This window comes from Rhodnius prolixus, unplaced genomic scaffold (assembly GCF_049639745.1).
Source record: "Rhodnius prolixus isolate KJV_2025 unplaced genomic scaffold, Rpr scaffold_7, whole genome shotgun sequence".
In the NCBI taxonomy this organism is placed as follows: domain Eukaryota; kingdom Metazoa; phylum Arthropoda; class Insecta; order Hemiptera; family Reduviidae; genus Rhodnius; species Rhodnius prolixus.
This window is the reverse complement of record NW_027411582.1, coordinates 29,277,824-29,299,765: the sequence shown is the minus strand read 5'-3', so window position 1 is coordinate 29,299,765 and position 21,942 is coordinate 29,277,824. Positions and strand designations below refer to the sequence as shown.

Sequence of the window (21,942 nt, the reverse complement as noted above, 5' to 3'; positions counted from 1 at the left end):
TGTCTAGGTGCAGTCCAAGGTAGCGTACTTTGTCCACAGTTTGAATAAGAATTTGGTTCATGAAGACGTGAGGTAAGATTTTTCGTCAAAGAGTAAATACTATATATATTTTGATTTTGTAACGTTAGTTTTGTTCACCATTCCTGTAAGTGGTTGATGCGCGTTTGAAGAGTCCTTGTAACGGAAAAAGGATCGGAATCTGGAGATAAGATTGTAGTATCATCAGCGAAGGTGGAAAGGATGGTATTTGGATGTTGAGGTATGTCTGCTGTATATAAGGAGTAAAGAAGAGGACCTAGGACACTGCCCTGAGGAACACCAGCTCCTGGCTAGATGGATATCAGAGTCTGCTGTTCCACAGTTGACCCTGAAATATCAATCTTGTATGTAGGATTTGAGGATGAGGTAGTAAGTATGAGGAAGAATCTCCCTCATCTTAAACAGTAGTCCCTCGAGCCATACCTTGTCGATCGCCTGAGCGTCGTCAAGGAAAACACTCGGGCAATACTGCTTTCGCTCGAGGGAGGTAGCAATAGTGTCTACAACGCGAAGCTCCTGGTGAGAAGTTGAGTGATGTCAATGAAATTGTTGATGCAATTGCTAACTGCGGCGTAAGTTCAACGGAGATGATTTTTTGACCTGAGGAGTTCTAGTTACAGAAAAACGACTGGAAAAACCATAAAAGTTAGGAGGAGTTAGGAGAGAAGGCTTATCCACTAGATCTTTTATCTTTTTTGAGCTTTGTGAGAACTATAATTTAGTTATTTTAAATGGCATTTTTCCGGGGGACAGTTTGAGCGAATTCACTTATGTAAGTAATAAAAGCAGCTCTGTTAATGACATCTGCTCTGCCTCTCTAGACTGTTTGTCTGTCATAGATGGCTTCTGTGTTGTACTTGTTAATTATTCTGATCACCTCCTCTCAGTATCACATTAAGGTTTGCACCCTTCTCAGATAGATGTGGTTAATTCTTATAATTATTTGGGGGTTACTTTGACATTTCGCCTTTCCTTCCAAACGCATATTAACACGAAACCTACCACGACCGGTCATTTGACCGGCTGAATATTTTCATTTTATTTACTTATTTTAATATTTTATTTTATTTATTTATTTTGTATCAGAATTCTCTCGCAAACTCAATTTTATAATGCATTTATCGGAATATTGTTTGCATGTGGTGCATATGAGGCCAAAAATGTAGGATATTGCCCTTTTCTATGGAACAAAAAATAGTGACGAGCATTCTTCTCAAACACTGTGAGCAGAAATGTATAGACGGAAATTTTCGAGGCTTATTCGAGTGGATCAAAGAAATAATCGTTTACAAACCGATAAATTTGCTTTGATTTCTAAATTTTGGAACAAATTCGTAGATTTTGTCAAAACTGTTGTAACCAAGAGCTTATGTCTGTTCCAAGGACAATTGTTCCCAAGAAAGTCAACATGTAGATTTACTCAGTACATGCCATATAAACCAGACAAATTTTGGCCAGCGTTCGATGTAATAAAAGGCTTTCACCTTCAGTTTCGCTTGGGGAGTTTGTCGCTCTGAAATTAGCAGAAATATAAACAGCTCGTGGAAGAAATATAACCGTGGAAAATCTCGGAGATATCTTCAACAAATAGTTTCCAATATCATAGACTTAGCCCCGAGATAAATGCATGGATTTTGTTTAAAAAAAAAAAACAACCGGAAGTGAAATTTAAAGGCAAAACTTTGTATAACCATTGCAAAAGCCAGACAAATATTAGTACAGGAACAAGTGGTCGGAAAGTAGCCAAATAAGATACTGCTAAGGCAATGAGACTTTAAAATGTAAAAATACGTATGCGGGAAATTTGCAATTGAGAAGCCTATAATTATAAAAAATGATGCAATAGAGAGTATAATCTACGAAATTTATTTTTAAACAAAAGAAACTATGATTGTCATTGTTAAATAATTATTATCTTCATTCTGTAATAAGAAATTTAAGTGATTTTAAAGTCCGGATATTTGACCGTTCACGGTAGGAATAGTTATGCATAAATGTCCTCAATTGATAATTTAGTTGAATGCCTTGCTTATTGAGAACTTATTGATAATTTTGATTCAAACTCAGCAACTTTCGCTTTTATTGAATTTAAGCAGGTCTAAATAAAAGGCGATTAGTATTTAATATATTGTTGTGAATCTACTTTAAAGATTATCCTGTCATGGTATTTAGCTCTAGAAGTAAATAGTTGAAGGAGTATTAAAATAAATCAATGTAAATTGAACAAATATTTATTTAATGTTTAATATCTTACGTTCCAGGAGAATATCAACTGTTTTGTTTCCTTATTACATTCTTGTCAACCTTTAATAAATCTGATATTGATTTTTAATGAGTTTATTAATACATAAAAGCCTCCACCAATTTGCAATTATTTTTTATAAGGCTTTTAAGTTCCAATGAAAATCACTCTGTACGCGTTATTTTGAAGTGAATTCATCATCGTATGGGCAACCAAGATCTTCAGTAGCAATGAAATGAGGTAACAATAATCCAGCCTGAGTCAAAGCCTGTCGAACCGTAGCACTGGGTTCCCCAGTTTTTTGGTGACTTAAAATCATGTAGAGATCTGTACATTAAGAAAATTAACAAGATCAATGAAAATATTGTTTTACTTAATATAAATATTTATACCGAAATAAAGGATAATATAGTAAAAAGAGTTGAATACCTCCAACTTCTTCTGATCCATACCGCAAACATATGTGGACAAGAGCAGACGAATCGTCAGCTTCCAAAACGGTAATTGTATAAGTGTTCCTCGAATGTGTTTTTATCACAGCTTCTGTGAACCAATATTTTATTGATCAGTTTAAAATTTTTGGAAGGAATCTGAACCATAATCTAATAAATATGTCTGAACTTACTTTGTTTATTAACAGTTTTAAATTTTGCAGTGTATTGTACACCCGACGATTCCAATTTACCTTCACCTGTACTGTAAATAGATCTTTGGCTACTGAAAAAAGGAATCGTACCGGAATTAAAATTATTTTCAAGTAAAATTAGTTTCCATACCAAAGGGATCCTCCTCATCGCAGAAACTATTAATAAATAATATAAGGAATATGCAACACCATCTAGAACATTGAAAATAAGGACTTGGGTGAAGAGTAGAACGACTTTCGTCTCTACCAGCTACCACATACTCCTCTAAGTCTTCACACTGTCAACTTAACTATAATAGAGGTAAACTATGGAGTAAGAAAAAAAATAGAGGATGTAGAATGTACTTCAATCTGACTAGTGAGCATTACATCTTGTATGCCTCCTAAAAGATAAATTAACCATTCCAATATTTGTAATTAATAATACTTGGGCTAAATTGCTGGCCAATATAATGTATCTCTAGAATCCAAATTAAATGTATTTTATGCTACCTTCCACTCTGGTATGTATTACGTAGCTCTGATCTTTGGTTATAGACAATGATGTAGCAGAGAAATTATACCATTCCTTAAGAAATAAATATATATTCCAGATTCCTTCTGGTAAATTACTTAGTAAGTCAAGAGGCAGGGTTGAATATGTTAACAAACACAAGGAGTTTAAACGTGCGGTACATTTTAAAAACCTTCAGATTATCGCAAGGAGGACCGCCAAAAATAATTGCCAAATACCGAAATGGACAAAAACATTCTATGGGTCGATGAATGGGAAAAGTTATGGTTGCTTTTGAAAGTCTCAAATCTTCATAATGGCGTTCTTAATTTAAACAAGGTAATAGAGAAACTAATTTTACTTTAGAAACCCAGTAATCGTTGATGAGCTCAATAGAGGGTCAGCACCACAGCACCAGTTTACTGAAACTTTTTTAAGTTTTATTTAAGATTTCCTTAAAAACGATACAACGTATTTTTTTTCTTTTAAATTGGTGTTTCAACAGAATAAACGAAGATTTATTCCTAACTTTATTTGAAATATTTTCAGTGAAATTCAGGGCGCTCTTAAGGTGTGAGAGGATCTCTGCTAAAATACCTTTTCTGTGTTGTACTGTCCAACAATCAAATCTGGCATTAGGTTTTCCAAATTCGAAAAAAATTAGCTGACAGAAAATGCCACTAAACGGAATAATTTTTTTGTAATTTCCTCGATGACCGCTCCTTTGTGTTTTTGTAGAAATATTGTGTATTGATTACAAACATTTATGTCTACAAATTTCATTTAGAACATTTCACCCAGAAAATTCGAATGAGAGGGCCGCTGATACTGAAGAGGAAGATACTCTCCGAAGGTTGTTTTGTAATGAACGTTGCTATTTTTGAATTCTATTGAAAAAGGCAAATTGTCGGCTGAAATCGAGTTTAAAGTAAAGTCCCCACAGGAAGTGTCAATATACTCAATAGATTGGTCACTTTCTCAAAAAGTGACTTCCACGATTTTCTGAAATCTTGGCATTTACATTCAAACATGTAGATTTATTACTTCTACTTTGGTCATTAGATTAGTTTTCAGAGAGGGGTTGTGGTAGAAATTCCTATGTAATTGACGTTACAAACTGAATAGGATTATTAGAAATTAAAGAATATTCAAATTATCAGTTTCAAATTAATTAATTAATTATTCAAATTAAACAGTTAGTAGAATATCTAAGAGTTTTGTTTTATTCTATTAAACGGTTTTATTTTATATCATACAGATTTATAACTTTTACTTTGATCATTTTTCTAGGATAATATGTTTTAGATCAGTTTTCAGATAGTGGTTGTGGTAGATATTCCTGTGTAATTGACGTTGCAAACTGAATAGGATTGTTAGAAGATGATTCAAATTATCACAGTTGGTAGAAGATCTAAGAGTTAGACCTGGAGAATAGTAAGGGGAGCCCTGTGAGTGGCCATTATAGATGTTTTGTTCTGTTAAACTGTTTTATTTTATGTGGCATCAACGCTTTGCCATCAACATGGTCTCCAGATAAATGTTTGGATTACTAAAAGAAATGTTCATTATGTGCATCCTGCAAAGAAGAAAATGGTGCTACGTCAAGATTGAGTATTAATTAACTGTTATTTAATACTTACTTTGTATTGTGGTGAAATATTACATCATTTACTGCACCACCAGATTCTCTTGATGTAAAACTAGAGCAGAATGTATCTGCAAACTTAATACCCTTGTATTGATAACGAGTCACATACCAAGTACCGCTGAAAAACTGTAAAATATGTGATTTAAGAATGGAAAATTTAGTAACTAATTGGGAGGTAATTCAGTGATTACTGCAAAATTACCTTGGCTTTATCTAAACCACTTTTAGGACTTATACTTTTAGTACACTCTTCACTAACTCCCATTGTTGAAGTTAGACAGAGAATGGTCACGGCCAACAACGCTGAGTACCTGGATGGAAACATTATTATACTTAAAATTTAGTTCAAGTAATCATCACACTATTCATACTTTCTTTTGCTTGCTGAGTACTTACTGCAATCAGGTCAAATTTTTGGAATTGAATTTAATCCGGAAGTACTTTTTTCATGATCTACTTAACGTGAACTTACTGCATAGCTACCCATCTTTTTATACAATTTAAGTATGTACATAAATATATTATACATACTATATATAGACGCTAAAAGTGTATTTAGAGAAATTTAGGTAAAATAAACCCTCCCATATTCATTTGGTATCTGCAATCTCACACTCTGTAATTTGTTCAATCATTTTGAAGTATACAGTTTGGGGTTTGATGTACTACTGAGGTATTTTGTTATTACAGATCTGAGGAGAGTAATAATTCGAATCTCAAACTTCTCATTGATCTTTGAGCGCTTGTTAAAATCTGATTATTGAGAAAATCATGTTTCTAAAACAAAATTATATAACAGGACATAAAAAGCTCTTGCTAACCTTAGGACTTTTTTTATATTATGTTATTAATATTGTTCCATATTATTATTATTTTAAACCATCTTAACAATTAAAGATCTGACTAACTTCTTTAATAAAAATTTTATATTGTCCAATTTGGAAAAATTTACTCTGAAAATTAACAAAATAACTTTGTCTTTAATGAAAAACATTCAACAGTCCATAAAATGGAAGCTCAGTGTATTACAGCTGACTATTTACCAACATTTCATTAAAAGATAACTATAATTAACTTTTCATTTAAAAAAAACTATAATGGATAATAATTAAGGCAAAAACTGTTACTTAGTTTTGAAACATGATTACTTACAGTTCCATATTGGCGAGTTGAAAATCACTAGCTCTGAATGCAATGATATGCACATGATAGCTTATATATCGGACCTCCTACTAATCTAATAAGATTTATGTTTATTCATGTCAATAAAATATATTCGCATGTGGCACATTAATTGTCATAGGTAAATAGAAAAAATAATAAAATTAACATTTATTTAATCAACAATGTGGCAGTTTATTGAACAAATTATTTTAAAGAAATTTTATTTTTATTTTTGGTTTTACATGTGTGCAACTTTTTCTTAATCTTTTAAAAAAGCTCAGGCCACCCTTAGGACATTTTTTATTTTTGATTCTATATTAAAGAGAAAGAAAAATAATTATTGAGAATTGGAACTACAAAGAACTGTGGGAAATGTACAAGAAAAAATAAAAATATCTAAAAAACAAATAATAATAATTACTAAAATATCTACTACAATTAGGATAGTAACAAGTAGAATACTTAATTGTTGGTTTTTACATTTGTGCAACTTTTTCTGATGCACCAATCGTTTGATTCCTATAAGACTTTAAAGTGGAATTTTTATGCCTAAATTTGAACGAAGAAAATTTTTAATTAGACCAATAATAATTTATTATTACTTATAGCTTGATTTTGGAAATGATTTTTTTTAAATATAGAAATGCAATCGTATACTGAGATATAGGCAGTTATAAAAGACCAATAAAATAAATACTTTGTTTAATTGATAAATATTTCATTTAGGCTCTAGCTTGAAGCCTGAAGAAATGCTAGGCTTCTGTAATGTATAGAATCAATTGAGATATAATCAACTGAGCTCGAAGCCTTGCGTGGCATCTCTAATGTATATTTCTTTGGTTCTTAATGTTCTCTTTTTCTATAATTCTATGGTTACCGATGTAAAAGTATTGTTGTGTGTTGTTGTATGGATTGCTAAGGCTGTGTTCTGCTTTGAGCTTGTATTGTCCAACTCTGGTATTGTTTCATTCTATTTTCCAAGTAGTCCGATATCTGTCCAATATTTGTGGACAGTAGGCAGTCATTGTAGACAACTTTATATAATATCTAAATTGGTCTGAATTAGAGCAGTATATTTGATTATTACTTTGTACTTTCTTCTTTGGATACTTGTTGCGACAAATGTATAGGGTTTTTATGACTGCTTTTGTTTGTGTAGTGAGGTATCAGCCCTATACAACGAAATAGAGTTCAGGATGTGGGGGGGGGGACCACAAGTTCTGAAAATGAATAATAATTCAAACTTACGACAAAATAATATTTGTTTATACATAAGTTTTGGACTTGATTCAAAATCTTCTAATTTCGCTTTTATTGAATCAAAGTTCGGTCTAAACAAAAGGTGACTAGAACTAATAGTATTGTTGTGAAACTACTTCAAATATTGTCCTGTCATGGTTTTTAGCTCTAGAAGTAAATAGTTGAAGGAGTATTAGAATGATGCAATGTAAATTCCGAACAAATCTTTATTTAATATTTTCAGAAGATTACTTTCTGACATTCCAGGTGAATATCAACTTTTTCCTTCCTTATTGCATCCTTCTTAACATTTAATAAATCTAATATTGATTTTTAATGAGTTCATTAATATATAAAAACCTTCACCGATTTGCAATTTGTTTTGGGGTTTCAATTTCTATTGAAAATCAATCTGTATGCGTTATTTTTGCTGCAAAGAAGTGAATTGATCATCGTATTTGCACCCAAGATCTTTGGTGGCAACGAACTTAGTCAAGCCTAAAGTAGCCTTAGTCAAAGCACCTCTAACATTTGCACTAGGTTCCCCATTTTTATCGCGATTTAAAACGGAGTAGAGATCTGTAAATTAAGAAAATTAAGAAGGTCAATATTGTAATTCTTGAATTAAATATTTATACAAAAATAAATGATAATACAATAAAAGAGTTGAATACCTCCAAGTTCTGCTCCGCCATCCCGCGTACATATGTGGAGAAGAGCAGACGATTCGTCAGCTTCCACTACGGTAACTGTATAAGAGTACCGGTCATCCGTCGGTTCTAACTCTTTTCCTGTGACCAAATATTGTATTGGTAAATTCTAAATTTTGTACAATTTATTAAGATACCTGAATCAAAATCTATAAATATGTCTGAACTTACCTTTATTATCAACAGTATTATACGTTGTAGTGTATTGTATACCAGACGATTGCAAATGACCTGTACCTATATGGTAAGAATATATTTTTGTACTGAAAAAAAGGAATCGTAACAATGTTGAAATTATTTTCATGTAAAAGTAGATTCTGTAATGTAAGGGATAAAAATTGTAATCTAATAAATATTAAATAAACGTGGTAGCTACCTGAAACAATGCGTTACCTGGAGCTGTGACAGTACCGCCGGCAGAATGGTGGGACCCGGAGAGAAGTATGCCCCTAGTTGTGTGTGTGGGAACAGGGCTGTGAGAATGAGAAACAGGGTAAAGGTATCTGCAGCAGGAGCCATCTAGAACCGGCAGGAAACTTAGAGGACACTTTCAGACTTCGTCATGGGAATACAGGCACTGGGAGAGGTGGCAGCTTTGGGCAAGTCGAAGATCTGATTGTCTTTGGTGTCAACTCTCTTTGGGTCTCGGCTAGGTGTCAGGCGGAGGAGTCTCCCTGAGCATACTGGTGTTTTAGGGATGATATAGCTTTATAGATCTTTACAAACTTTTTCTAATCTTAGAGAGTATTTTATCTTTTTGGAATTTCTTAAGTGCCTAGATTGTTTTATTACTAAAAATCAGTGAATATATTGAGTTTTTGTTCTAGTAATTAGACAATAAATTATTGTTTATATTATGAAACCTTTTCCTTTGTAACTCCTAAGCTCCGGGGTTAGGGTATGCAATACAATAACAAAGGCTCCGTCCTCACCATACCAAATATTATAATAATTTGAAGAATATGTGACACCATTTAGAACATTTCAAGAGAAGGGCAACTGTGATGAGTAGATCGACTTTCGTGCCTACCATATCTTCCTCTATCTCTTCACACTGGTGACTTAATTCTTACAGAGCTAAACTATGGTACTTGGGCTAAATTGCTAGCCAACATAATGTACCACTAAACTCCAAATTAAAAGTATTTTATGCCACCTTCCACTCTGGTATGTATTACGTAGCATCGTGTTACATGGATTATATAACAAAGAAAGTATACTTTACTTATAATTATAATAATTAAAATAAATAAAATAACAATGTGCAAGAGAAATAAAAATATGAAAAATATTTGAATAACAATAATAACCTATTATTTACCTGGACATTAACGTCTCGCACCTCCTGAAATATTGTCTTGCACCCCCAGGAGGTGGGAACACTTCAGGTCGGGAACCCCTGGTCTAGAGGCAGGGTTGAATAGCATGTTAGCAGCTAATACTATTAGCCTACTAATGCGGTATATTTTAAAACTGCCAGATTCCCTGATGGGATACCACCTAAAATAATTGTCATAAACGTAATGGACTAGAAAATTTTATAGTTCGATGAATGTGAAAAGTTATGCCTGCTTTTGAAAGCCCCAAATCTTCATAATGACGTTCTTAATTTGAACAAGTTAACAGACAAGCTAAATTTCTGTAGAAAACCAGGAAGCGTTGATGACCTCAAGAGAGGGTGTTATCAGTTTTTTTTTTTTTTTTTCAAAAAATTACCCCTAGGCTCTACTGTCACTTTGTCAATTAAATTCAAATATACAGATTTATATCTTTTACTTTGATTACTTTTCTAGCATAATTTGTTTTAGATCAGTTTTCAGAGAATGGTAGGGTAGACATTTCAGCGTAATTAATGTTTCAAACTGAACAGGATTGTTAACAATTATAGATGATACAAATTATCACAGTTGGTAGAAGATCTAAGAGTTAGACCTTGAGATTAGTAGTAAGGGACAGTCCTGTGAGAGGTCATTATATGGTATCAAACGCTTTGCCATCAACATGGTCTCCTGATAAATGTTTGGATTACTAAAAGAAATGTTCATTATGTACATCCTGCAAAGAAGAAAATGGTGCTGCGTCAAGATTTAGTATTAATTAATTGTTATTTAATACTTGCTAGGTATTGAAGTAATAAAATGCCTCTTTAACTGTACCACCATCAGATACTCTTGGTGCACAGCTAAAGCAGAATATATCTGCAGCTTCAGGATCCGTATCTAGATAATGAGTCTCATACCAAGTACCGCTGAAAAACTGCAAAATATAAAATGTAATTTAAGAATAGAAAATTTAGTTACAAATTGGGAGATCGCTATAATATTACCTTGCTTTTATCTAATCCTTGTTTAGGACTCATATCTGCTCTACAATTACCACTAACTCCCATTGTTAAAGTTAGACTGAGAATGGTTACGGCCAACAACGCTGAGTACCTAGATGGAAACATAAATATTTTTGAAATTTAGTTCAAATAATTTTAATAGTACCCATTTATTTTCTTAAGAAAATAGTTAGTAAGTGGAAGTATTGAGATCGGTTGAATTCTAAATGCATCATTTACTTGAAAAGAAAGCTATTAATTAATTGTTTTTTAAATTAAAAGTAACAAGGAAAAAATATTTTCCTCTTGAACTGAAAAATAATTAAGTACTACAGATAAAAGAAAAAGGATAGAAATCTGATTAGAACAAATACACTTACATCATATTAAAAATTCAAATAAAATTCACTTCGAACACTCAATTAAATTAAACAAATTTTAGTAAATTTAAGAACCTTCCCTTGACTTGATTAAGGTTTACTTTAGAATTGTCATTAATCTGTAGAATTAATCTTTTCAACGATAATTACAATATTTATTTAAACATGCCAATCTTCTTGTACTTAAATACTTTTAGTGTATTGTACGCTGGCCTTATTTTTCTTCTTTTGTACTCTGAATTCAGATCTTAAAAAGTCGTCTTTTCCTGCATACCAAACGTTTCCACACGGATAACTGCACTTATTATTGGATGATATGATAAATAGCGGTGTTACTTGTAAGAATAGGATCAATCACCATACATCACATCTTAATTGACCACTGATAAAGATTTGAAACGTTTGGCTCATTCCAATTGAATCAGATATTAAAACTTCAGTTTAATTGAAGTCGGTAGACCAGAATACAACTCTGGCGTTGATTAGCGATACTAGACTTCGGTAACGGACTAGCTGAAATTGATATATTGAACTGTTAATGTTCAGATATCTCTTGTTAATGTGGAACTTTGTACTTATTATTAAGATACATACATTTATACTGAAAAGAAAAATCTAAATTCGCTTTAAGCCAACGATGGCTCATATCGTTGGTGTCGCATAATAGAAAGTCATAGAATTGGCCAAATTTTGAAATAAAAACATTAAACACTAAGTAAATATTAAGAATAAGTTATAATATTTATTATTTTTGAATAAAAAGGAGTAGTTCCCACCAAACTGTAATAACTAATAATAATAATAATAATAATAATAAACACAAGTTAGCCTATTAATTATGATAAAAGCATACGAATTTGTGAATTAATTTGAACAACCCAATTAAATGGCTGCTTTAGACCATCGCTTTACAAAAGTAGAGTGATGCAGAAAGGTTTAGAGGAAAGGATATGTTCTTATAGTTCAGAGAATTACTGCTCATTGTTCTGAGCATTTGCACTTTAATTGCAATTATTATTTCAGTTCTTCCAAAAATGGAATTCTCCAGATTTAGACTGTGTTTGCCTTAAAAAATGTTGCAATTTCAAATAACATAGATGAATCTAGCCAATAACATGAAATGTGAGTGATAATGCTGAGTCAGTTCGCGTTTCCCAGTTATGGCGAGATTATAATTTGTGAGCAAAAGTTAGAGATACACTTGGTTTCTCGTAGAAAGGCCAAAACCCTAGAAGAAATACTAGATAAGCATCTACTCCTTACGGTGCTTTGAAAGAAACAATCACCAATTGCTTTTCAAATAAAAATTCCACAGAAGACGCTAAAATAGTATTCCGACAAAATTATGAGTAAAACAAACCCTCCCATAATTCATTTGGTATCAGCAATAGCACACTCTGTAATTTTTCCAATCAGTTTGGAGTATACAGTTTGGGGTTTGATGTACTGCTGAGATATTTTCTCATTACAGATCTGAGGACAGTATTATTACACATTATTCGAATCTCAAACTTCTCATTGATCTTTGTGCCTTTGGTTTAATCTGATTATTGAGAAAATCAAGTTTCAAAAAATCAAAATTATATAATAGGACGATGCCAACCTTGTTTATATTATGTTATTAATACTATTTAATATTATTATTTTATACCATTATAATAACATAAAGGTTTAATTGTTTATTTAATAAAAATTGTATATTGTTTTCTTTGAAACAATTTACTCGGAAAATTAACAAAATAACTTTACCTTTAATGAAAAACATTCAGCAGTCTATAAAATGGAAGCTCAGTATATTACAGCTGACTATTTGCCAAAATTTCATTAAAAGATAACTATAATTAACTTTTCATTGAAAAAACTATAATGGATAATAATTAAGGCAAAAAATATTACTTTGTTTTGAAACATTAATACTTACAGTTCCATATTGGCGAATTGAAGTTCACTAGCTCTGAATGCAATGATAAACACCGATACTTTATATACTGGACCTCCAACTGATCTAATAACTTTTATGTTTACTCACATTAATAAAGTAAATTTTGATGTGTGTTCTTTCTTTTATTGAAATGTACAAGTGCAACAGATGTTGCAAATAGCAAATGTGTTACATAATAAAACAATATCATGAATATGGATTGAAGAAGGCACCCAGTGGTGTCACTCCATTGTCGTGAATATATTATATACTATACTGCTCTTATGATGCGAGTAGATCCCGGGGCCATCTTCTCTTCAATCTCCTTGGAGGATTACCTGGTAATGTCGAAGAAGATAGGTGTTCTATTATAGGGTTAGGATGAGCTGCTCTAGAGGAATGAAATTTGAGAAAATAAGTTTTAGCAAGATCTTTAACGAAAGGGATTTTGAGGTCATTATGGATGGTGAGATAGGTGTTCTATTATAGGGTTAGGATGAGCTGCTCTAGAGGAATGAAATTTGAGAAAATAAGTTTTAGCAAGATCTTTAACGAAAGGGATTTTGAGGTCATTATGGATGGTGAGATAGGTGTTCTATTATAGGGTTAGGATGAGCTGCTCTAGAGGAATGAAATTTGAGAAAATAAGTTTTAGCAAGATCTTAAACGAAAGGGATTTTGAGGTCATTATGGATGGTGAGGTTAGTTACATAGAATGGAGCGTTAAGTAGTTTCATAGTATTTTTGACTGTAAAGTCTGGATGCGTAGGGAGTTGGAAAGTTTAGTCGATCCTCATACTTCGATGCCGTATGACCCAATAGGTCGCAGTAACAGAATGTCTTTGTACAGTCCAAGGGTGTACAGTTCACTTTGTCCACAGTTGGTACAGGAGTTTGGTTCATGAAGATGGAAGGTAGGTCGAAGAGTAAATACTGCATATTTTAATTTCGTAACGTTAGTTTTGTTCGCCAAACTTGTAAGTTGGTTGATGCGCGTTTGAAGAGTACTATGGTCTCTGACCGAAGTCAGTTGGTTGGAAGATAGAGTACTGAGTCTGTTGGAAGATGTAGTATTAGAGAGCGTATTATCTCGAGGATTTGTCACTCTTCTTCGCCATTGAGGTCGCATTGTAAACGCCGCCGGAAAGAAAACGAGGTCTTAAGGAAAAACTAGAAAATCTTTACCAGTTTTCTCGAAAATACTTTATTATCTTCATCTTACTTTCTACTTTAAAGCTGGGGCAAGGTACTATAACCTTAGTGGACCAGTTTTCTGGTAAAATTTCCAAATTTTATTTATAAAAGAGTGCGGATAGGAATAGTTAGTTCCTTTAATTATCTGGGGATACCTCTGTTTGCTACAGGAAGTTTTAAACAGTCTGGTAAATATTTCTTAGCCAGAAGCGTCGCTGCAAATGGCACCGTATTTAGGTTGTTGGCTTCTTACAGATCTGAGGAGTGGGCTACAAAGGGTTAGTTACCTTTATGATACAGTGTCTGAAGTTATTAGAAAAAAGTCAAATTGTTTTTTTAAAATCTCTATTCACCTATGCTGACGATACTGCCATCTTATCTACTGACAAAGATCCAATAATAGCTCATAGAAACCTTCAGTCTCACCTCAACTCCATAGAAAATTGGTTCAAAAAATGGGCTATCAAACTGAACGAAACAAAATCTCAAAATATTACCTTCACTCTTCGACGCATCACTCTTCCTCCTGTCTTTTACAATCTTATTCCTTTACCAGCTGTCAACGTAGTCCGCTACCTTGGGCTGTACCTTGACAGAAGACTCACATAGAACCCTCATACTCGACTTAAGAGAACAGAACTTAACAGACGCTTCCGACAACTGAAAAGACTACTCGACAGCAGATCAAAACTCACTCTGGACAACAAAAGACTTATATATGTAAGTATACTAAAGCCAGTCTGGGCTTATGGCATCGAACTGTGGGGTTCAACCAAACGCTCAAATCTGCAAAGGATCCAGTCCTTGCAATCTAAAATTCTTCGCTCTATAGTAAACGCTTACTTTCTACGTCACCAATCAAACCATTCACACAGACTTGAACATTCCTTTCGTCACACAAGTTGCAAAAACACGTTACAGAAATTTCCATCTTAACATTCAAACACATCACAATCCACTGGTACAAACATCTATCTTCAAGAACATTTCCAGACAACACTTCCAGACGTCTTAAAAAACAGTGGCCTCGCGATCTCCTCTCTGATGAAGAGAGTCAGTAGAATGTAGAATGTTTTTGGAGTGTTACCGCTGGGTAACTTCTCCACTCTGATATGTGTGAATGTTATTTATTATTACCATTGTTGCTTATAACGCAAAATGCGTTGGTTGTAACTAAATAAATGATAAAAAAAAAAAAAATCTTTATTAAAACTTACCATTACCACATCAAGCGCATATGTTAGATTAGAAGAGGAGCGGGTTCAGCTTAAATATAAAATATTTTAAAAATATTGAATTAGTGGGCCAAACTTTTGTCAATGTCGGTGAATAGGATCACCAAGTGATGTTTAATTTTGCTTTAGAAGTAAATAGATGTTAGGAGTATTAGAATTATGCAATGTAAATTGTGAACAAATATTTATTTAATATTTCACTTTCACTTTATTAGTACATTTACTACAACTGCAATAAATTTAATATTTAATATTTTTATATGAATACTTTCTGACGTTCCAGGTGAATATCAATTGATTCTTCTCTTATTACATTCTTGTCAACCTTTAATAAGTCTGATATTGATTTTTAATGAGTTTATTAATGTATAAAAACCTCCACCAATTTGCAATTATTTTCATTAGGGTTTTAAGTTCCGTTGAAAATCATTGCCACGAAGAAAGAAATTTATCATCGTACTTGCAGCCAAGATCTTTGGTAACAACGAACTTAGTCAAGACTAAACTAACCTTATTCAAAGCTTTTTTAATCTTCTTATTAGGTAGCGCATTTTTATTGCGATTTAAAACAGAATAGAGATCTGTAAATTTAGAAAATTAAGAAGGTCAATGAAAATATTGCTTTAATTAATATAAATATTTATACGAAAATAAATAATAATATAGTAAAAGAGTTGAATACCTCCAATATCTTTTCCGTCTTCCCTCAAACATATGTGGATCAGAGCAGATTGTTTGGCAGCTTCTATAACGGTAACTGTATAAGAGTACTTTTCATCCGCCGGTTTTATTTCTTTTCCTGGGATCAAATATTGTATTGTTCAATTCAAAATTTTGTACAATTTAATAAGAAACGTGATTCAGAATCTATAAAATGTGCCGGAACTTACCTTTCTTATCAACAGTATTAAATTTTGCAGTGTATTGTGCACCATTCGATTCCAAAGGACCTGTACCTGTATTGTAAAATGATACTTTTGAACTGAAAAGAAGGAATTGTAACAATGTTTAAATTATTTTCATGTAAAAGTAGATTCTACAATAAAGGCTTCTTCCTCATTTTAAAAAATAATTATGTAATAATCTGAAGAATATGCATTTAGAACATTTCAAAATAAGGGCAAAAATGAGGAGTAGATCGATTTTAGGGCCTACCATCTATCACATCTTCCTCATGTCTTCACACTGGTGTCCTAACTATAATAGAGCTAATCTATGGGGCAAAAAAATAAAAATACAGGAATTTGGTACAAAATACTTCGATCTGATTAGTGAGCATTACATCTTGTATGCCTTCTAAAAAATAAACTATCCACTCCAATATTTGTAATTAATAATACTTGGGCTAAATTGCTGGCCAACATAATGTTCCTCCAGAATCCAAATTTAATGTAGTTTATGTACCTTCCGCTCCAGTGTGTATTAAGTAGCACAGATCTGTGGTCATAGATATTATGATGTAGCAGAGAAATTATAGTATTAAGAAATAAATATATATTCCAGATGCCATCTATTACTGCTAATTACTTTGAGGCAGGATTGAATAGTATGTTAGCTCACACTCTTATTCTACTCAAGCGAGAGATTTTAAAAACTTCCAGATTCCAGGAAGGGGTACCGTCAAAAATAATAGTCATAAACGTAATGGATTAGAAAATTCTATAGCTCGATGAATGGGAAAAGTTATTCCCCCTTTTGAAAGCCTCAGATTTTCAAAACGAGTATCCTAATACAGGTGAGCTCAGTTTAAATTAAGTTAAATTAAACCAGCTAATTGCTGCAGAAAACCAGGAAGCGTAGATGAAAGTAAAAGAGGGTCATCATCCCCTAGGGACACTTTACAGAAACTTGTTTCCAGTTTTTCAGAAAATTACCCTTAGGCTTTTCAATCAACTTGGCAATTACATTCAAACTTATATTTATAACTTTTACTTTCATCATATTTCTGGACCAGCGGTTCCCAATCTTTTTTCATTAGTGTACCCCTTTACCTGATTGTTTCCTTAGTGTGTACCCCTAATATATATATATGTTAATATATATATAAAAAAAAATCGTATTCTTGATTTTACGTATTGTAACTTTAAATTAACAGCAAAACAATCTGAATATAATGTGTCTTGTAAAGAACATATTATACATATGATATGTTCATATTAAAAAAATCATTTATGAATATGTAAACATTTCAAGCCAATAACTATTGCAGGGGTCGTAAATTGAAACAACAAAGCGTTAATAAAGGAGAAGTAAATTATATGCGGGCCATGCGTAATATTAGTCAAAACTAAAGCAACATTTTTTCGACATTTTCAAGAAATCATTTAATAATTTTTAATATACAAATATATTTATTTAAAAAAAAAAATACTGCAGTATCGAATGATACTTAATTCTTGTCAATTTATATGTTATTCAGTTTTATTATAATAATTTTGTAATTAACTTGTAGGAATCATTTATTATATAATTTTTTTCTCAATAATATATCTGTATAATTTTTATATCTTCCGCGATAATAACTTTTATTTTGGGTACCCCTAAACAATCTTTCGCGTACCCCTAGGGGATAATTAGTTTTAGATCAGTTTTCAGAGAGAGTTAGGGTTGATATTTCAGAGTAATTAACGTTACAAACTGAATAGGATTGTTAGAAATTAAAGATGAAACAAGTTATCACAAATGGTAGAAGATCTAAGAGTTAGACCTTGAGAATGTTAGTAAGAGCAGTCCTGTGAGTGACCATTATAGATGTTTTGCTCTTTTAAACGGTTTTGTTTTATGTGGCATCAAACGCTTTGCCATCAACCTGGTCTCCAGATAAATGTTTGGATTACGATGTACACGCAAAGAAGAAAATGGTGCTACGTCAAGATTGAGTATTAATTAACTGTTATTTAATACTTACTCTACATTGAAGTGATATAATGCCTCTTTTACTGTACCACCAGATTCTCTTGGTGCATAGCTAAAACAGAATTTTTCTGTAACCTGAGGATCCATGTCTAGATAATGTCTCATACCAAGTACCGCTGAAAAACTACAAAATTGAGTGATTGTTTTTTGATTACAGTAAAATTACCTTGGCTTTATCTAAATTTTTTTTAGGAATTACATTTACACTACACTCTCCACGTAGTCCCACTATTGACGATGGGCACAGAATGGTTACGGCCAACAACGCTGTGTACCTGGATGGAAACATTAATATACTTAAAGTTTAGTTCAGTAATTTGAATAGTACTCATTTATTTTATTAGCTCCTCTTGCTACAAGTAAGTGGAAGTATTGAGATCGGTGGCAATCTCTGAATGTTGATTTTCAAACGATGAACATTTTTCATGGTAACATCTAACACCAGATATTTGTTGAATTATTTGTTATTAAACTTTCCAACGATAATTACAATAATTATTTAAACATACCAATTTTCTTCTACTTAAGTACTTTTAGTGTATTATACACTGGCCTTATTTTTATTCTTTTGTGCTCAGAAATCAGAGTAGATGTTAAAAAATCGTCTTTTCTAGCATACCGAACTTTTCCATACGGATCCCTGCACTTATTATTAGATGATATGATAAATAGGAGTGTTTGGTGTAAGAACTAGGATCAATCACCATCTATCAGCTTATAAGATACCGCATATCACATCGATGAAGATTTGAAACGTTTGGCATATAGAAAAGCTCGAGTTTTAGAGCTCATTCTAATTGAATCATTCAAAACATTCAGTTTAACTGAAGTCTGTATACTAGAATACAACTACACTGTGGCGTTGATTAGTGATACTAGACTTGGGCCATGGACTAGCTGAAATTAATGTATTGAACAGTTAATGTTCAGATACCTCTTATTAAAGTGGAACTTCTAACATATTATTTAGTTACAAACAATTATACGAAAGAGAAAAATCAAAATCCGCCTTAACCACCAACGATGGCTCATATCGTTAAGCTCATAAATATTAAGACATGACAAGTTATAATATTTATTATTTTAGGATTAAAAAGAATACTTTCTATCAAACTGTATTGAATAATAAAAACCCATACAAATTAGCCCTACTTATTAATTATGATTAAAGGCATACGAATTTGTGAATTACTTTAAACAACCCAAGTAAATGGTTGCTTTAGAACATCCCTTTCCAGAAGTAAGAGTGTTGCAGAAAGGATCAGAGGAAAGAGTATGTTCTTAGAGTACAGAGAATTACTGCTCCTAGCATTTGCAATAATTAAAGATCTAATTAAGTTATTTAACAAAAATTATAGTTTTTATTATATATTGTCCAATTTGAAAAAAATTTACTCTGAAAATTAACAAAATAACTTTGCCTTTAATGAAAAACATTCAGCAGTCTATAAAATGGAAGCTCAGGGTATTACAGCTGACTATTTGCCAAAATTACATTAAAAGATAACTATAATTAACTTTTCATTTAAAAAAACTATAATGGATAATAATTAAGGCAAAAAATATTACTTTGTTTTGAAACATTAATACTTACAGTTCCATATTGGCGAGTTGAAATTCACTAGCTCTGAATGCAATGATGCTATATATACTGGACCTCCTACTAACACCTTATTTGTTTACTCACGTCGATAAAGTAAATTTTGATGTGTTTTTTCTTTTATTGACATGCGCAAGTGCAACAGATGGTGCAAATAGCGAATGTGTTAAATAATAAAACAATATCATGAATATGCATAGAAGAATACATCCAGAAGTGTCACTCCGTTATCGTAAATATATTATTTAAAAAAAAATACCTATATACTATACTGCTCTGATGATGAGAGTATGTCGCAATCATCCATCTTCTCTTCAATATCCTTGGAAGATTACCTGGTATTACGGAAGAAGACAGTGGTTCTATTAGAGGTTTAGGAGAAAGCTGCTGAAGAGGAATAAAATTTTAAGAAAAACGAGTTTTCGCAAGATCTTTGATGAAAGGGATTTTGAGATCATTACGGATGTTGAGGTTACAAAATATAGAACGGAGTGTTAAGTAGTTTTCCTTGAACTTTTGACTGGAAATTCTGGATACGTAAAGAGTTAGAACGTTTTGTCGATCCTTATATTTCGGTACCGTAGCACCAAATAGGTCTCAGTAATAAGGGTATTTTGTTATGTAGGTTTTGTAACGTTACTTTTTATTCGCCATTTGTTAAACCAGTCCTGATGCGCGTTTGAAGAGTCTTTTGGTCTCTTTTTGGAAGATGTATTGTTTAGAGAGCACCATATCTCGAGGATTTGTCACTCTGCTTTCCCATTGAAGTTGCTTTGTGTTGTAATTGCTGCCGGAAAGAAAACGAGGACTTAAGGAAAAAGTGGAAAATCTTTACCAGTTCTACCGAAAATACTTTATTATCTTAATCCTACTTTAAAGCTGGAGCAAGATACTGTACCCTTAGTGGACCAGTTTTGGAAGCAGAAGTTCGAAAAGAATGAAAAAAAGGGGAAATTCTTTACCAGCTTTACAGCAAATTCCTTGTTTTTTAAAACTCACATTCTATTTTAATGCTCGGGCTAAATATTAAACTGTTGGTTGACAATTTTTGGATGGAATAAATTAAATAACTTTCATTACTTTATAGTATCAGCTTTTAAAGAGAAAATTTGACTGATTTGTTTTGTTATCTTAGTCAGTTAATATAGTCTAAAATTTTAAATTTCGTTGATTCTTAATTTTGACCTTTTGTGCTGCCTTGTTCTGACCATCTTTATAGCTGCTTTTGTTTTGTTTAATTTATCAACAAATTCATTTCCTTCTCTCATATAGTTGATCCACTTAAAAAGTATCTGTATAATTTTCATTATTTCTAAATTTCAGAAAGAATGGAAAAATTGTAAATCTTCACTTACTCGTACATTACAGGAATTTCTTCATTTTCTACATTTACATTGTATTTTAAAGACGAGACTAGATTGTAACCTCTGCACTGTAGATTGTAGACCTGCACTACAGGTCGGCTAGTTTTGGAAGCAGAAGTTCAGAAAGAATGGAAAAATTGTAAATCTTCACTTACATTACAGGAATTTCCTTATTTTCTTCATCTTACATTTTATTTTAAAGACGAGGCTAGATTTTACACTGTGGGTCGCCTCGTTTTGGAAGCACAACTGAAGAAAGAATGGAAAAAATAGAAAATCTTCACTTACATTACAGGAATTTCCTTATTTTCTACATCTTACATTGTATTTTAAAAACGAGGCTAGATTGTATACTGCAGATCGGCTAGTTTTGGAAGCAGACGTTCAGAAAGAATGGAAAAAATGGAAAATCATTACTTGCGTTACAAGAAATCTTTGTTTTTAATGCCGGGTCTAGATAATCCACAGTATGTCAGTTTCTTTTGGAACTGGAAGTTCAGAAATAAATAAAATACAGAAAATATTACATTCTATTTTAATGACCTGGGCTAGATACTACACTCTTGAGTGGCTAGGTTTGGAAGCAGAAGTTCATTAGGAAGGGAAAGTCTTTTCTAGCTGTACTGGACGATCCGTATCCATCTTATATTCTGCTTTTAGTCCAGGTGTGGATAATACTCCTTATATGGGGTAATAGTGGTCCAGAAAAGGGAAAAAGAAGGGTAATATCTTTTAGTTTTACTAGTTAATCTTTATTTTCTTCGTCTTACATTTAATTTTTATGCCTGAAAAGGAATAGTAGATTGCTTAGTTGGTGATTGTAGTTTC

At 32.3% G+C, this 21,942-nt stretch overlaps 3 protein-coding genes across 3 annotated transcripts; all 3 read right to left on the bottom strand.

Annotated features, from left to right (window-relative positions):
• Window positions 1–2,254: 2,254 nt before the first annotated feature.
• On the bottom strand, window positions 2,255–6,345 carry LOC141447341 (nitrophorin-2-like). The gene is made up of 6 exons (XM_074114777.1): window positions 6,221–6,345; window positions 5,271–5,379; window positions 5,061–5,194; window positions 2,907–2,998; window positions 2,711–2,824; window positions 2,255–2,608 (listed from the first exon to the last, which is right to left on the bottom strand). The coding sequence occupies exons 1-6, from the start codon at window positions 6,226–6,228 to the stop codon at window positions 2,460–2,462; spliced, it is 606 nt and encodes a 201-aa protein (XP_073970878.1). The 5' UTR covers window positions 6,229–6,345; the 3' UTR covers window positions 2,255–2,459.
• A 1,338-nt stretch (window positions 6,346–7,683) lies between these two features.
• On the bottom strand, window positions 7,684–12,949 carry LOC141447339 (nitrophorin-7-like). The gene is made up of 6 exons (XM_074114775.1): window positions 12,806–12,949; window positions 10,508–10,616; window positions 10,301–10,437; window positions 8,353–8,444; window positions 8,146–8,262; window positions 7,684–8,050 (listed from the first exon to the last, which is right to left on the bottom strand). The coding sequence occupies exons 1-6, from the start codon at window positions 12,811–12,813 to the stop codon at window positions 7,893–7,895; spliced, it is 621 nt and encodes a 206-aa protein (XP_073970876.1). The 5' UTR covers window positions 12,814–12,949; the 3' UTR covers window positions 7,684–7,892.
• Window positions 12,950–15,401: 2,452 nt separating this feature from the next.
• Window positions 15,402–19,779, bottom strand: LOC141447340 (nitrophorin-7-like). The gene is given in 7 exon segments (XM_074114776.1): window positions 15,402–15,815; window positions 15,917–16,033; window positions 16,125–16,216; window positions 18,143–18,253; window positions 18,255–18,274; window positions 18,317–18,425; window positions 19,745–19,779. Coding segments are annotated over 7 exon segments (612 nt in total). The 5' UTR covers window positions 19,753–19,779; the 3' UTR covers window positions 15,402–15,660.
• Window positions 19,780–21,942: the final 2,163 nt, after the last annotated feature.